General features: G+C 40.9%; 1 protein-coding gene across 1 annotated transcript in view; it reads right to left on the minus strand.

Moving 5' to 3' along the window:
• The window catches only part of TTN (titin), a 266,306-nt gene that overhangs the window by 49,776 nt on the left and 203,787 nt on the right, over positions 1–12,743 (minus strand). The window contains exons 283-303 of the mRNA XM_058664684.1: positions 12,117–12,437; positions 11,746–12,030; positions 11,353–11,652; positions 10,807–11,109; positions 10,120–10,395; positions 9,719–10,018; positions 9,324–9,626; positions 8,137–8,436; positions 6,811–7,098; positions 6,042–6,338; positions 5,653–5,955; positions 5,250–5,555; positions 4,109–4,396; positions 3,728–4,018; positions 3,348–3,635; positions 2,587–3,174; positions 2,373–2,477; positions 1,473–1,670; positions 1,085–1,381; positions 411–998; positions 18–320 (exon numbers count right to left, since the gene is read on the minus strand). Of these exons, the coding sequence (XP_058520667.1) occupies positions 18–320; positions 411–998; positions 1,085–1,381; positions 1,473–1,670; positions 2,373–2,477; positions 2,587–3,174; positions 3,348–3,635; positions 3,728–4,018; positions 4,109–4,396; positions 5,250–5,555; positions 5,653–5,955; positions 6,042–6,338; positions 6,811–7,098; positions 8,137–8,436; positions 9,324–9,626; positions 9,719–10,018; positions 10,120–10,395; positions 10,807–11,109; positions 11,353–11,652; positions 11,746–12,030; positions 12,117–12,437 (6,528 nt within the window). The remainder of the gene's footprint in view (positions 1–17; positions 321–410; positions 999–1,084; positions 1,382–1,472; positions 1,671–2,372; positions 2,478–2,586; positions 3,175–3,347; positions 3,636–3,727; positions 4,019–4,108; positions 4,397–5,249; positions 5,556–5,652; positions 5,956–6,041; positions 6,339–6,810; positions 7,099–8,136; positions 8,437–9,323; positions 9,627–9,718; positions 10,019–10,119; positions 10,396–10,806; positions 11,110–11,352; positions 11,653–11,745; positions 12,031–12,116; positions 12,438–12,743) is intronic.

Below are 12,743 nucleotides of genomic sequence, written 5' to 3' on the forward strand. Positions count from 1 at the left end.
GAGAGAGAAATACTAACATGCTGCATCTTTCATCAGAACAGACTTTGAAGCATCACTAGGTGGGCCAATCCCTGCTCGGTTTTCTGCGCTGACACGGAATTCATATGAGTTTCCTTCTTGCAGTCCAGTGACTTTGCATCTGAGATCAGAAACTGGCGTCTTGGTGGCTCTCACCCATCGCAGGCCTTTCTTTTCTCTCCTTTCTATGTGATACCCGGTGATCTCACTGCCACCATCATCCACTGGCCTTTTCCAACTCACAGTGGCAGTGTTCTTGGTGACATTTGAAATCTCTGGTTTTCCAGGAGGACCAGGGGGACCTGGAAAAAAAGGAAGTGTATAAGCATTCATGACTGTCTAAATGTGGCTGTGAATGTTTCTGTATCAGCTCCCTCTCATCCTCTACATACCAAATCTGTCTACCATCTTGACAGGTTCTGACTGCACAGGTTCTCCTTTGCCATAGTGGTTTACAGCCGAGACACGGAAGATGTACTCATTTCCTTGGATAAGTTTGGTTACCACGTGTCTGCAAGTCTGAATGTCTTCAGCAACCACTGTCCACAGAAGACGGCTGGTTTCTCTCTTTTCCAGAACATAGGATTTAATTGGGGAACCACCATCTTCCAAGGGAGGTGTCCATGTTAGGGTTGCTTTCTCTGCAGAGACATTGCTGATTTCAATAGGTCCTGGGGGACCAGGTACATCAAGAACTGTTACCTTCACATGTTCTTGCTTTGTGCCAAAAGGATTGGTAGCAGTGATGGTGTATTCACCAGCATCTTTCCTAGAGGCATATTTGACCGTAAGCATGGAAGATGTTGGGGTTGTAGTTATCTGACATATATCTGATGGTCTAATGTCTTTTCCTGCTTTGGACCAACTTGACTTTGGAAGGGGTTTGCCAAGAATGCTAATGGCACTCAAAACAATTGTATCCCCTGCTTTAACTGTGAGTCCATCTTTTATTGTGGGATCAAGGACGATGGTTGGTGCCTCTGCAAAGATGAGAAAAGCACTGAAGTCAGAAAAGGAATAAAATGTAATTTTTAAACAAAGTATGAAGAGAGTAAAATTTACCTACCATATTCATCCTTGCAAATAATGGTTCCAGTACTTTCTGATGGAGCACTAATCGCACCTGCTGTGTTTTTTGCTCTAATTCTGAATTCATATTTTCCACCCTCAACAAGGTCAGTTACAGTAAAGGCACAATCTGGGACATTAATATGGTTGGCTTTCATCCAAGACTTAGAAGGCAGATCCCGCTTCTCCACTATATATCCGGTTAACTTATGACCACCATCATATTTGGGCTCAGTCCAAATGAGAGTCACTGAATTCCTTGTTACATTAATAACCTCAGGCTTGCCAGGAGGATCTAAAACACAGAAGACAGATCAGTGAAACACATGCCCATGTTCTTCTTCCTGCGGAAAATGCACCTGGGTTATTCATCGTCAATGACTTACCAATTGGATCAAGTGCCACAACAGGCTCTGATGGCAGGCTTGGCTTGCCCACTCCTGCTAAATTGATTGCCATTACTCGGAATTCATATTCAAGACCTTCAGTTAATCCTGTCACTTTAAAGTCTTTCATCCTTATGGGAGTCTTGTTTGCTCTCTTCCACAAAAGGCTATTTCTTTCCTTAAACTCGATATGATAACCTGCGAGATTCATAAAGAACGTATAATTATCACCTTAATATGTATAGAGATGTTAAACAGATAATCATTCTCACTATTTACACTTTTGTTGAGCCATGGTGTCTTTTTTCTTTTTTACACACATAGTTATTGTTTTCTACTGAATAATTTAAACCTGTAAAATGGCTATAATTTACCACAAATTAAGGGAAATATGGTATTCATTTTTTTGGGAGGGGTATACACAGCATAAAACATGTATATGAGCAAAACTGACATTTTGAGATTTGATAGTTGTTCACAGTCCTTGTTATACCCTTGAGGAAAGTGGTGTTCCTATTTACTGCTTGTTGAATTCTCTATTTGGTACAGAATTAATCCTGTGATTATAACATAAGCTGAAAGTATGCCATTCTAAATTTTTTTAAATTATGAAGGAGGAGAGATGGTAGGAGTGTGGGCAGGAGAGAGGGTAGGGTAGGAAGTACGACAGTGCTCCTGGAGCTGTGTTATGTAATACATTAAATTTGTTCAATTATATAAATAAAAAATTAAAAAAGATATTACCAATATGAAATAAAACACTAGCCATTTGCACTGAAAGAAAAATATACCATTGCAAATAGTTGTATAGTCAAGAAGCACACATTTAATTTGTTTTCATGGAAGTACCCAAAAGAAATATTGACATAAAACCTGCAGCAGTAAGAGTAAAGTAAATACCTGTAATTGGAGAGCCACCTGTTTTCCTGGGATCAGTCCAAGTTAAAGACACTGAGTCATGTCTGACATCCACAATATTGGGTGGTGGAGGAGCATCGGGCACATCTAAGGAAAAGGTAGATGAAATATTTAAATAAGATTTAAATAAGCCATCTCCACTACAAAGCCTTGTTTTTTTTTTTTGTTTTGTTTTTTTTGCCTTTGAGACACTTACCAAATGGATGCTTAGCAACAATCGGCTCTGATTTTAATCCTTCTCCTACACCATACTTATTTTCAGCACTGACCCTGAAGGTATATTCCATACCCTCATGAAGTCTGGTTACTCTGAAGGCGGTTTTCTGGACAGCTGATGCACACGTCACCCACTTGTTGTTGACAGAATCTCTCTTCTCCAGAATATAGTTGGTGATTTCAGATCCCCCATCATCCTTTGGAGGACCCCACTTCAAGGTCATGGCTTCTGCTGTGACTTCATCAAATTTGATGGGCCCGGTGGGTATGCCAGGCTTGCCAACTACTTTGATAGAAAGAGTTCCTTCCTTAGTACCGGCAACATTCTTAAGTGTGATGGTGTACTTTCCAGCATCAGATTTTTGGCAGTCATATACTACAAGAGTTGTGTTAACTGCAGATGACTCGACACTGACTCTTGTGTCAGTTGCTAGAGGATCTTCCCCTTTCTTCCAGGTTACTGAGGGAGCCGGCTTGCCTTTGATGGGGATCTTAAGACGGAAGTTGCTGTTTTCTTTAGCCAAGTAGCACAAGTCTGGTAGATCCTTTAAGTCAAGGTCAGGTGCCACTATAACACAGCAGAGAAAAATTATCCTTATTTTTAAGACCAGGCAATCTGCTCTTTCACACTGTTACAGTTTCTTAGTGATTTTTTTTTTTGATGAATCTGTTAGTAGGGCTCAAGAGTGCCCTTTCTGACTACCATAAAGGGATAATGAAGATAAATATGATGAGGCTTACCAACATCATCCTTTGCCACAACAGTGATTTCACTTGGGGTTCCTTCTCCATTTTCATTTTCTGCGCTCACTCTGAAGGTGTATTGCTTTCCTTCACTCAAGTCTTTTGTGGAGTACTGTAGGCTCAGTGATTTCATGACTCGTTGCCATTTGTTTTCTTCTGTCATAAAATCGACTACATATCCAGTAATTCGACTTCCACCATCGCTGCGAGGCTTTTTCCAGCCAATGGTACAGGAGGATTTGGTTATGGTTAGTGCTTTCAGATCCACAACTGGTCCAGGAGTTTCTGAAAAAGAAGAGGTAAAACGATCAATCTATGTCTCAGATGGCCAAGGTACAATGTCACTCAAAGTGATGGGGTGGCAGGTCTTAACTCACCAGAAGCTTTGACAGCATCACGTGTCTCACCGGGATCCCCAATGCCATATTCATTTTCAGCAAACACTCTGAAGAAGTATGACTTTCCTTCTTCCAAGTTAGATACCCTGAAGCTTGTTTTGGAGCACTCAGTTGTCACTGTGGACCAGGATTTCCTCTCCGCATCACGTTTTTCTACCACATAGTTTATTATGGGGCTTCCCCCATCAATAATGGGAGGATCCCAGGTAATATAAGCAGAGTCTTTGGATATTTCCTTAACAGTCACATTGACAGGTGGCCCAGGAGTATCTGGTCAAATAGTAAGTTAGAAGTAAGCATGTGAAAAAACTACCAACACTAGCTTTAAACATTTACAATTCTTTTTTCAAATAGACTTACCAAGTACTTTCACGACTATGGTGTATTCCTTTTTACCACAGCTATTCTCCAAGGTCAAGATATATTTTCCTGCATCATATTTGTTCACATTTTCACAGCGTAAGAAAGTGTCAAAATCAGTTGACTTGATGTCCAGTCCAATCCGTTCTCTCAAATTGACATTTGGTTTAGACCAAGTAATCTTTGGAGGCGGACGTCCTTTCACTGGGACATACAGTCTCATTGTAACTCCAGCACGTAATATGAGTGTTTTCCGGAGATCAGCATCCAATTCTCCTTCAGGTGGAACTATTTGATTTTGGGTTGAGGAACGTTAAAAAATAATAAACATTTAATGATCAAATGTACTTTTGAGAACTGGCCTTATCACTCATAAAATACATTTTTAAACAGTTTCCCCCCTAGATCCTATTTCTTGTTCTGCAAAACATATTTAATACAATCATCAAAATTATTTTAGTACTGTACCAACTGTTGATCTTCCTAATTTCTAATATGTCTTGAGATCAACCAAATTTTCCCAGCAGTGTTTGAACAACCTCTCTTTGTGAGTGGCACATGCTATCAGACACCACGTACATTACAAGACAGTAGCTGACTAGCTCCTGGTTATCTTCTTTTTCCCCCTTTTCTATAATTAGTGAAGACACTCTTGTGCTTTGCATTTTTTTATTATAGGAAGAAAATTGCTCAGGGAAGAAATATAAAATAATTCAAACCAAGTGGGAAATGATTTTGGAAAGTAAGTGAATATATGAAATAAGGGAAAGAGAGGTTAACTCTAGAGAACCTACTAATTACATCCTATGGAGAAACTGGATATGAAGAGAAAATACTAGAATGAAAGCTGATTACTTAAAAAACAAACTCTTTCTCAGAATCAAATTTTCATATTTTATAGTCTTTTGAAGGCACGAAATTCTATTCATATGAAAAACTTTCCAAACCACAAATCACCTTGCATTCTATTTGTCCTTTTAAACAATAGCATAAATTCCCAAACCAGCTCTCCTAAAATGTACTCCTGGAATCACTAGCACTAAAGCTTGCAAGCAAATACATCTATGCATAAAGGAGTTCTGCTCTACATCCTAATAGGATTGACAAGAATAGTCATTTCTTATTGTCAAGTAATACTCACTTAAGATGTCTTTGGGGCAGTGTTTGTCTGGCACATCACTGGGGTCACTGTATCCAACCTTATTAACGGCGTACACACGGAATTGATATTCTGTATTTTCTATCAGGCCAGTAACATCAAAGCGAGTTTTCTGCAGCTTCTCTGGTAAATTGCACCTCACCCAATTCTCAGAGTCCACTCGTTTCACTTCCACTAGATAACCAATGATAGGGCTACCTCCATCATAGGCTGGCTTGCCCCAAGACAAACTCACGGAGCTCCTGGTTGTGTCATAAACTTTAGGGAAAGCAGGTGGGCCAGGAGGATCTAAGGTAAATAACAGAAAAATTTCATTAAACTTCATTCCTGGGTGTTCAATGCTGACAATAACCCAGGAAGCAAGATTTCTTTCATGAGAACTTACACAGAGGGTCTTGTGCATATACGGCTTTGGAGGCATCACTGGGCTTGCCTGGGCCAGCTTTGTTTATGGCTGTAACTCGGAATTCATACTCAGTGCCTTCTTGGAGACCTGCTGCTTTTATTGTTCTTTCTATAACAGGTTTCCTGTTGACCTTAGTCCAGTTAACTGCTTGGGTTTCCCTCTTTTCAACCAAATAGCCAGTGATGGGTGAGCCACCATCGTCTGCAGGGGCTTTCCAACTGACTGTCATGTGGTCTTTGGTTATGTTGCTAATGACAGGAGGATCACAACGTCCAGGTGGATCTGCAGAGATGGATCAAAAAGTTAACTTCCCAAGCTAAAAGCTACCATTTAGAGGAAAATGAAACACTGCAGGAAGATGTGCCTACCATATGGGTTTTTAGCGACTGCTGGTTCAGTGAAGATTGGGTCGCCCACTCCGTATTTATTTTCTGCGCAAATCCGGAACTGATACTCGTGGCCCTCAATGAGCTTCTCTACGGTGCAGCTGGTGATGGGCACAGTAGCAGAGACTTGAGCCCAGTTGGGTCTGCTTGTTTCACGTTTGTCAACAATGTAGTTGGTGATTTCTGAGCCCCCGTCCTCAAGAGGAGGTTCCCATGAAAGCATTGCGCGATCTGAATACATTTTGTTGATTTTAACAGATGCGGGAGGACCTGGTTTATCTGAAAGAACAAAAAGTCTGTCAGTGACGTGTGAACTGGGCCGTGAGTGTAGTATAGTGAAGGTCTGGAGGTAGGGGTTGGAGCCTTTACATCGTCATTCACTTCTTGTTTGACCTTTGAAGTCACTTCATTTTTCAGCATCCTAGCTTTTACTTACATTAAATTAGGTAACAGGTTTCTCTGACCTCTAATGCTCTGTGCAGTTCAAAACCACCATTTTGTGATACAATAATTTATGTACTTAGAACGTTATTGAAGTGCCTTCTTACATATCAACTTACATTTTCTAAGAGAAATGGAATTTTAAAAGTTTCATGAAAATTGTGGAATTCTTGTATAATTTTTTATAATATCCATTTTCATGAACTTTTTGAAGGTCCTCATACTTTTCTCACAAACTATTTCAAAATATTTATTTACACCTCATTAACTATGCTAAAAAGACAGGATTCTCAGGCAGTGCTTTAGTTACCTAGCACTTTGAGCTTAATGGTGGCTGATTTGGAACCGCTTGAATTCTCAGCAGTGATGGTGTAGTCTCCCGAGTCCTTCCGGTTCACACTGAACAGCTCCAAGGTGCACAGGTTCCTCTGCATGGCCATCTTAATGCCTTCTGCTGGTTTTAGCAGTGTGCCGTCTTTCTTCCAAGAAACCGTTGGCATTGGTTTGCCAAAAACAGTAGCATCCAAGCAAACGTTGGTGCCAGCTTTCACAGTAAGCAAAGATTTCATAGCCACACTCAAGTCTATCCTGGGAGGAACTGCAAAGACATTAGGTAAAAGAGCTTAATACGTGCAAAGCCACTGTAGTGTAATCCTTATTAATTACAAACGGGAAATTCATATATTCTGTCTCCATAAAGAAAGATTTTTCTTCTTTATTATTAACATAATTATAATTATTCTAGGCACAACATAATGTTTTGGCCTGTGTATCTTACCTACCGTCCTTTCCTATATTGCGAACATTTAAAATCAGCTCTTTCAGCAATTTTGAGATATACAAATTATTGTTAACTGTAGTCATGGTGCTGTGCAATGGATCACTAACAATTATTCCTCTGAACTGAAATTTTATGCCCATGACCAATATTTCCACTTGCCTCATCCCTGAATCCTCCCTTTCAGCCTCTATTTGCAACCAAGCAAGATACACATTATAAAAGGTTAGAAGTCTACTATTGAAATTTGATCATTTTGAAAGAATAGCAAAAAAAAAAGTAAATATTACCCATCACTTCAACACACCTAAGTTTTTAGTATCAGAACTTGATGTATTTCTTTATCATCATTTTGTGAACTTGTTGAAATTGTGCGTTTCTCACAGTTTGGTATCGTGCTTTTTAGGTTTAGCATGTCATTAAAATTCTCTATAACCATATTTTTAAAGTCTGCATATGAAGTACCTATCATTTTAAAATGATTTATTTATTTTTATTGGAAAGTGAGATTTATAGAAAGGAGAGACAGAAAGATCTTCCATTTGCTGGTTCACTCCACAGGTGGCTGCAACTGCTGGAGTTGAGCTGATCCAAGCCAGGAGCTTCTTCTGGGTCTCCCACTTGGGTGCAGGGTGCCAAGGCTTTGGGCCATCCTATACTGTTTTCCCAGGCCACAAGTAGGGAGCTAACTGGGAAGCAGGGCAGCTGGGTCATGAACCAGCACCCATATGGGATCCCGGTGTGTGCAAACCGAGGACTATAGCCACTAGGCTACTGTGCCGGGCCCAGTACCTCTTATTTTACTTAAACACCACAAAGGCTTCTCATCTTCATTTGTAACAAACAACAAGATCTTACCATTTTCTGCAAGGATAGTTACTGGATCTGAAGGTTCCGAAGGCTGGCTGATGTTTACTGCTGTCTTGGCAATTGCTCTAAATTGGTACTGAGCATTCTCTTCCAAGCCAGTGACTGTGTATTCTTCCTGGGGAATCTGGTGGGGTGTAGTATTGCAGCGTACCCACTTATCACCAGGAAGTTTGCAGGCCTCTATGAAATAGCCAATAATTTTGCTTCCTCCATCATGCTTTGGACGGGCCCAGATGAGGGATACTGTACTCTTCGTGACATCTATAACTTCAGGTTTCCCAGGTGGATCTAAAACCAAAAGAGATGTTCTCAGTATTTATCTTAATAGAAGAAATTTAAACTTCCCATATTTCCTGAAATTCCTCATGCTGCTAGATAACAAGCTCAATAGGATGAAAACTGTCCCTGCCCCCTCCCCCACTGGTTTTATTTATAGGGTTGTTACTGTGAAAAACCACTGCATGCAATATTGGCATCACATTTGGGTGCTGCTTTATGTCCCAGCTGCTCCACTTCTGATCAAGCTGCCTGCTAACATGCCTGGAAAAAGCAACAGAGGAAGGCCCAAGTGCCTTGGGTCCCTGCCACCCACGTGGGAGACCTGGAAGAAGCTGCTGGTTACTGGCTTTGACTTTGCCCAGCCCTGGCTGTTACCGTCATCTGAGGTGTAAACCAGTACATGGAAGATCTCTTTGTCTTTCATTCTTTACCAAATAAATAAGTGGATGTTAAAAAATTATTTATTTGAAAAAGAGAGAGAAAGAGAAACATGGTGGGAAAAAAACAGTTTCCCATTGCCTGGTTCACTCTTCAATGCCCTGAACAGCTAGGGGTTGGGCCAATGGCAGGGACCCAGAAACCTGAGCCATTACCTTCTGTCTCTCAGGAAGCTGGATAAGAAGTGGAGCAGGTACTTGACTCCAGGCACCCTAAGATGGGATGTGGGTGCCTCATACAGCATCTTAGCCAACTGTGTCAAACATCTTCCTCCATCCCATGTTAATAATCAGACAATCAGTATGCAGTTTCTAGTCTTTGCTTTGTGCTTACAAGAGGTATACGTAGTACATTTCATGGTAAGGAAGATGAGTATTTGTAACTAGAAATAGTACTTTTCAGAAATTCCAAATTATAAATATGCCTCCAGAACACTATAAAACAGACTCATTGCTTACCAACTGGTGTTCTTGCAGTTACATATTCTGTTGGTTTGCTGGGTGGACTGGATCCAGCTTTGTTGAGGGCATAGATTCTGAATGAATACTCAAGACCTTCTACAAGACCAGCACAAGGATATTCAGTTGACCGGACAGGAGTATCATTAGCTTTTACCCAGAGCAAACTGTTCCTCTCTTTGCGTTCAATCAAGTAACCGGTGATGGGGCTCCCTCCATCACTGTCTGGTCTGTCCCATGCAACAAATATGCAGTCTTTGTTGACTTTGGTGACTCGGGCATTCTTTGGTTCACTAGGAACATCTAGAGATGAAGTCAAGGAAAGTTTCATTTTGTCTTTCAGAATAGAATAAAAAGGAGAAAAAATATTTAGTTTTCCCCTGAAGAATACTTACCAAATGGGAACTTAGCAAGCATCTTTGGAGATGTGAGAGGCTCTGAAATGCCAAATCGGTTTTCAGCACGAACCCGGAAAACATACTCCTGGCCTGGAATCAGCTTTCCAACCCTGCAGGATGTTTTTGTGACTGAAGCAAGAGCTGTGACCCAGTCACCTCGGCTTACATCACACTTCTCCACTATGTAATTGGTGATGCTACTGCCTCCATCCTCCAGGGGGATGTGCCATGACAGGGAGCAAGCATCAGCGTCAATATCAGAAATATCGAATGGAGGCTGAGGGGGTCCTGGAGCATCTGCATGAACCAAGAAGAAAGAAATGAAAGATTTGTTGGTGGGGGCGGCGGGGAAGTTTTAGGTCTTCTTTACATGGCCATCTGTCTCACCCTTTACCTACCCATGACTATCACTTTGATTTTCTGAGTGTCTACCCCAGAACTGTTCTCTGCTGTGAGGCTATAGTAGCCACTGTCCTTCCTGGTGACATCCTTTATGATCAGGATGGAGGACGTGTCTGCCTTGTGCACAGCCAGGTGGCTGGATGTGACAACTTCATCTTCTCCTTTTTTCCATTTACAGATGGGATGAGGCTTTCCGTATACATGGGCTTCAATTCGGAGCTTCTTCCCAGCTTTGATGGTAACTTGCTCGGGCATAAGGATCTTTGGTGGCACTACAGATAAAAGGGAAATCTGTTAAATTTTAGGCATTACATTTCTTCTGATGGGGAACTGCACTAGTGATTTCTCAATTCCTGCGTGCACCCCTTTCAGTGGGTTCAAATTAATGTTGGCATTATACCCAATGTATATTTTTAAGGAATGAAAGAAAATATTAGATATGGTACACCCTAGATATTATTTCAAGCATCTTTCTTTGGCTATATTAATGTGTGTATGTATGTTATGATGGAAAGTTTTACTTTTTTTTAACCACATGTTGTGGACTTAAACATGTAAAATATATCACCCTCTAATGTTTTTCAAGTGTTTGTTGAATTATATTCCCTGGACACAAGTATCTACATATAAAGAGAAATCAAGAGCTTTTGGTGCACGATGCAAATGAAGTTGTGACTACTTACACAGCTGTTCTTTTGCTTCATAGACTCCTTCAGCCTCTCTTGGTAAACTGACTCCAACAGCATTTCTGGCTGCTACCCTGAACTTGTATTTCTTTCCTTCCTTGAGGCCAGTGACGACAAGGCTGAGATCTTTCACTACTGAGTACTCTGTCCAGCGATCTGCAGGCTGTTCTTCTTCTCTGTAGCTGATGATATAGCCATCAATTTTTGCGCCTCCATCACGCAAGGGAGGCAACCAGGCCAGGGTTGCACTGTTCTTTGTCATTTCAGTCACTTCTAGTTTCCTTGGAGGATCAGGCTCGCCTAGAGGAAACATGCGATGCAGATGTTTATCAAGGTAACCTAATCAAATCCACTGAGTGTACATCTGAAATCTACTATGCTACAGGTCAGTATATTAAAAGCAAAGAGTCTGTGGCAGATGTCTGCTATTCTGTAAAGATTAAATTCCTTTTATTAGTAGATTAAAATAGAAATGATACTGGTATCTTGACCATCCTAAAACAGGCTACTGGAGTTAAATGGAGGAAGGAAAATATTACTTACTTAGTGGATCTGAGGCAAGCACTGGTTTGGGGACGTCTGTTGGGACTCCAGGGCCATACTCATTGACAGCAGTGACTCTGAAGAAATACTCATTCCCTGGGACAAGATTAGTCACTTGGCAGCTTGTCTTCTTAACTTCAGGGTTCACTATTGACCACGTCTTTCTCTCTGCATCCCGTTTTTCCACAATGTAATGTGTCACTTGGCTTCCACCATCATTTTCAGGAGGGGCCCAGGACACATGACATGAAGTTTTAGTGACGTCTGAAACTTTTAAATCAGACACAGGTCCAGGAGTATCTGCAACCAACCACATAAAGAGATGTGTGTTGTCTCCACAACCTCATGAACTGATTTGTGTAGGAAAAAGAGAGATGCTTGATAGCAACTCACCTAATACTCTGACATTCACAAATACAGCCTTTTCTCCTGCTGGGTTGACGAGTGTTAAGGAATATTTCCCGGAGTCATCACGGGTAGAATTGGGGATGACAAGGAAGGCCATAGTGTCAACCAGATCCACTTGTCCTTTCCTGACCACATTATCAATACCCACTTTTCGCCAAGTGACTTTAGGGGCTGGTCGCCCTCTCACGATGGCAAACAGCCGAATAGGACATCCCGCTCTCACAATGACCAGTTTTCTCATGCTGGCATCCAAATCAATCTCCGGAGGTTCTGTAGATGATGGTAAAGCCATTAGTTCATTTTTAAGATGCAGGGAAATTTTATAGGAAGTGAAATGGGCTAAAGGAGGGCCTCACCAAGGATTTCTTTAGGTTTGATAGCTTCCTTTAGTTCTGCTGGGCGTCCAATGCCTACTTGGTTTTGGGCACACACCCTGAATTCATATTCTTGGTTTTCATCCAAGCTGGTGACAGTGAATTCCATGCGAACAAGTTGAGCTGCAGCATTGCATCTCTTCCAGCCTTCATCAGGTGATGCATCTGCTAATTTTGGTCTCATTTCTACCACATATCCAATTATTGGTGCACCTCCATCATACACTGGTTTTCCCCATCCAAGAGTTATGGAACTTTTGGTTGTATCAACCACTTTGAGATTGGTAGGCGGACCAGGTGGTTCTGAAAAGAAATTACAGCAGAATAAATGCACACATTTATTTAGGGGTAGAATAACTACCCCTAGTGATACTTTGATGTATGGCTTTATGTATTGTATTTAACTTAATGAAACATAGTCATTCACATTTTTATTTAATGACTTCTGTTTAACCTTTATCCATAAACATCAGAATCTCTTGTATCTTTTCGTTGATTTGGTAAAATATCTATTTGAAAAACTATTTACTAAAACAAGGCTTTATTGTTATTGATTTAATGCACTTATCTAATACCTATGTGCTCAAAATGAACAGTTTGCGTAACACA

Source organism: Ochotona princeps, chromosome 5 (genome assembly GCF_030435755.1).
Source record: "Ochotona princeps isolate mOchPri1 chromosome 5, mOchPri1.hap1, whole genome shotgun sequence".
Lineage (NCBI taxonomy): Eukaryota > Metazoa > Chordata > Mammalia > Lagomorpha > Ochotonidae > Ochotona > Ochotona princeps.